The sequence below is a fragment of the Branchiostoma belcheri genome, unplaced genomic scaffold, assembly GCF_001625305.1.
Source record: "Branchiostoma belcheri isolate BF01 breed outbred unplaced genomic scaffold, Haploidv18h27 scaffold255, whole genome shotgun sequence".
Taxonomy (NCBI): domain Eukaryota; kingdom Metazoa; phylum Chordata; class Leptocardii; order Amphioxiformes; family Branchiostomatidae; genus Branchiostoma; species Branchiostoma belcheri.
The window spans coordinates 150,879-154,522 of NW_017803860.1; the positions used below are offsets into that span (position 1 = coordinate 150,879).

The 3,644-nt window shown below is 46.4% G+C and overlaps 1 protein-coding gene across 1 annotated transcript in view; it reads left to right on the top strand.

Annotated features, from left to right (window-relative positions):
- LOC109471706 overlaps window positions 1-1,538 on the top strand; it is a 1,739-nt gene extending 201 nt beyond the window's left edge. Inside the window, exon 2 of the mRNA XM_019771046.1 lies at window positions 247-1,538. Coding sequence (XP_019626605.1) covers window positions 247-1,538 — 1,292 coding nt within the window. The remainder of the gene's footprint in view (window positions 1-246) is intronic.
- Window positions 1,539-3,644: the final 2,106 nt, after the last annotated feature.

Genomic DNA, 3,644 nt, shown 5'->3' on the forward strand with positions numbered 1-3,644 from the left:
CAAAATGTCCCATTTCAACTTCAAATTTTCAAAGGCTTCACATGGCGGAAGGGGGATACCCCCTTCCGCACCAAACCCCCCTCGGTCGCTTCGCTCACTCGCCATGATAGTGCTCCCCCATGCCAAATTTTTCTAGAAAAACCCCTGATGTATTAAATTACTATTTTAAATCATAGCTCATATGAATCTTCTCTAGCAAATGACTGAGTTTCCCTAAATACCGTGTTTGCTTTTGTTTTCCTGAAGGTACTGGGAGACCAGTAATATTGTTGATCAACGACGAGTATGGGACTTCCAAGGGAGGGATTTCTACCGTCAACTGCGAGGCGAGCCAAACCCTGCAGGGCAAGGCGGTCGTGTACGCCACAGCCCTGCGTGTGCCTGAACAAGACCAGGAGGCAGCAGACAGAGACGGCGTCAAACTGATCACACCCGTTCAAGCAAAAGGGGACACGAGAGCGCCATCCCTCGACTGGCTGACCTTTGACTTCAAGCTCCGCTACCCAAAATCGACGCTACCACCACATGAATACCTGGAAAGCCGAGACCCGAAATCGGCGCTACCACCACATGTTGATGTCATCGTCGGCCACGCTGACATCACAGATACGGCAGCACAAAACATCCATGACGAGTACTACAAGGATGAGGCAGACCTCATGATGTTCACCCACGTCATACCCGAGGACACCGAGTACTACAAGGGAGGCCGGAAGGCCATGAAAGCACGGGAGAAGGAGAAGGATATGCTTGATAAAGTCGACAAGGCAAAGGCAGCTTTCTCTGTGGGTAGACGGATCTTTGAACACTTTGACAACAAGTACAGGGGAGGGAAGGAACCTCAGAGTCACCACATCTTCCTCCCGAAGCCATCAGAGTTGTTCCTGTCCGCCAAAGTGAGACCCGGGGGACAGCAGAAGGTCGTCCTGTCCATCGGCAGGGTGAGGAAGGTGGAGAAGCTGAAAGGTCATAACCTCGTGGCAGAGTCCATGAGGGATGTGGTGAAGATAATCAAGAACGCCCGTTGGTGGGTCCGCGGCATCAGCGAGGACGACTTTGAGGCAAGCCAGAAGATCCTGGAAGACGCCCTGAACAGTCCCGACCTGAACCCAACCCTGCTGCCGTACGGGACCCAAGAGGAGATCAGGGAGGACATACTGCAGGCCCACCTGGTACTGATGCCGTCCCGCTCCGAGCCGTTTGGGCTGGTCGGCCTGGAGGCCATCGCAGCAGGCATCCCCGTCCTCATCTCCAGCCAAACCGGCCTGGCAGAGATGATCAACGACCTGATCAAGGAGAAGAAACTGAACCCAGAGCACAGGAATGTCATCGTGGAGACCAGCGTGAACGACCGCGATCGTGCCGGAGATGCAAAGAGGTGGGCAGACAGAATCGTGGACGTCCTTGAGTACAGCGACTCGGAGTTCGAGAAAGCCGCCAGGTTCAAGCGGGAGCTCGTGGCGTCCAGGTACTGGGAGGAATCCCACAATGCCTTCCTGTGGGCCTGCGGCATCACGACTGGAGCAGCTGATCAGTAGAGGTGCAACAGTGGACGCGGTGGGCGCAGCAAGCAGGGCATTTAGAAGATAAAGGGCTACGCTACTGCTACTAAATACATTGTAGCAATTGGAATTTGGATAAATCTGGACTGAAACTAAGGGTTTTAAAATAGGGCTTAAATAAATCTGGATTGAAGCTAGAGTAGGGTTTGAACAACTCTGGATTGGAACTAGGGTAGTGTTTGAACAAATCTGGATTGGAGCTAGGGTTAGGGTTTGAACAAATATTAATCTGGATTGGAGCTAGGGTAGGGTTAGGGTTTGAACAAGTCTGGATTGGAGCTAGGTTATGGTTTACACAACTCTGGATTGGAGCTAGGGTACGGTTTGAACAAGTCTGGATTGGAACTAGGGTTAGGGTTTGAACATGTCTGGATTGGAGCTAAGGTAGTGTTAGAACAAATCTGGATTGGAGCTAGGGTAGTGTTAGAACAAATCTAGATTGGAGCTAGGGTAGTGTTAGAACAAATATTAATCTGGATTGGAGCTAAGGTAGTGTTAGAACAAATCTGGATTGGAGCTAGGGTAGTGTTAGAACAAATCTGGATTGGAGCTAGGGTAGTGTTAGAACAAATCTGGATTGGAGCTAGGGTAGTGTTAGAACAAATCTGGATTGGAGCTAAGGTTAAGTGTTAGAACAAATCTGGATTGGAGCTAGGGTAGTGTTAGAACAAATCTGGATTGGAGCTAAGGTAGTGTTAGAACAAATCTGGATTGGAGCTAGGGTAGTGTTAGAACAAATCTGGATTGGAGCTAGGGTTAGTGTTAGAACAAATCTGGATTGGAGCTAGGGTTTAAAAAGGGCATGAACATAGTCTGAATTGGAGCTGTAACAACGAGACAAATGAGAGAAGTCTAAAACTACTGAAATTTGCTTTAAAAAAAATAAGATCAGACTAATATATAGTAATAAGTTACTGCAAAACACCCTCGGACAAGACCAATTGAAAGTGACCTACGACATGCAATATGGAGATCGACTTGGCATCTCTCAAATGGAAACCATCACAGCCAGAGACTTAATATATACATCATGATCAGAAGACAATTCCGATCCCCAGTACCCAGACCTTCCCAGCAGCTGGCCTTAGAAGTGACCATGACCTTCTAACTCCGCCTAGCCTCATGAAAGTCAGAAAAGAACAGGTCGGGTTCAACCTCGACAAAATACAGACTCACAGGTAAGGAGGGAGTAGGAAGGAAACTTGCCCACTTACCATCATAGCTGCAGACAACACAAACGAGGACATTTTGACAGCTTCAACACAGCAGTAACTGAGACAGCACATCCTGGCTGACATTTGCTTCGGAGCATAATATTATTATAATTTCACTCTCTCTCATTCCCTATGCCAAAATGGATTGTTTGAACAAACCTTAATTAGGGTAATGAGGAGAAGAGAGAAGAAGAGTCTGAAGAAAAAATCCATGCCAATTGCATTTACAGCTGAGAGGGGGGTGGGGTGGAAGGGGTGATGTGCCCCTCTTCCGCGGCCCGGAGCTTTTAAATATTTGAGCTATAAAAGAGGTCATTTGAGGGATACCCAAAGGGAAATTGTTATTTCTAACGTAAGGTATGTACAATGTATCCCTAATTGGTAATTTTTCTTGATCACATTTGATGTGGCATTCTAGAACAAAGAAATACAGTCACAATCCCCCATATTTAAAAATTAGCGGCTTCTGTGTACAGTATGTGAGCTGCTACATATATGGTGGATAATAACTCGTAATACATTTAGCTATATAGTTGCCTGTAGAGCTTCTGTAAGAGTCAGCTCACGCATATATATTACACACTTACTTACACTGGTGTTAAATCTTGCCAAGGCCCCTTTTTTCATGTAACTCACCATTCTCTGGTCACTCTATGCTTTTTATAATGTTGGAAGGTAACTCAAAACCAATTCGGCCCAGTTGAACTGATTAAGGAAAGCAAGAAACACAGTAAATTTGTCTGGAGTGCCAGAATTATTCTTGGAAACAATTCAGTATCCAATTCATCTGGCACAAATTCTTTCATCTGTAACTTAAGATGAAGTCTGTCTGAGAGTATGCGACAAAGTTTTTGTTGAAATCTGTGAT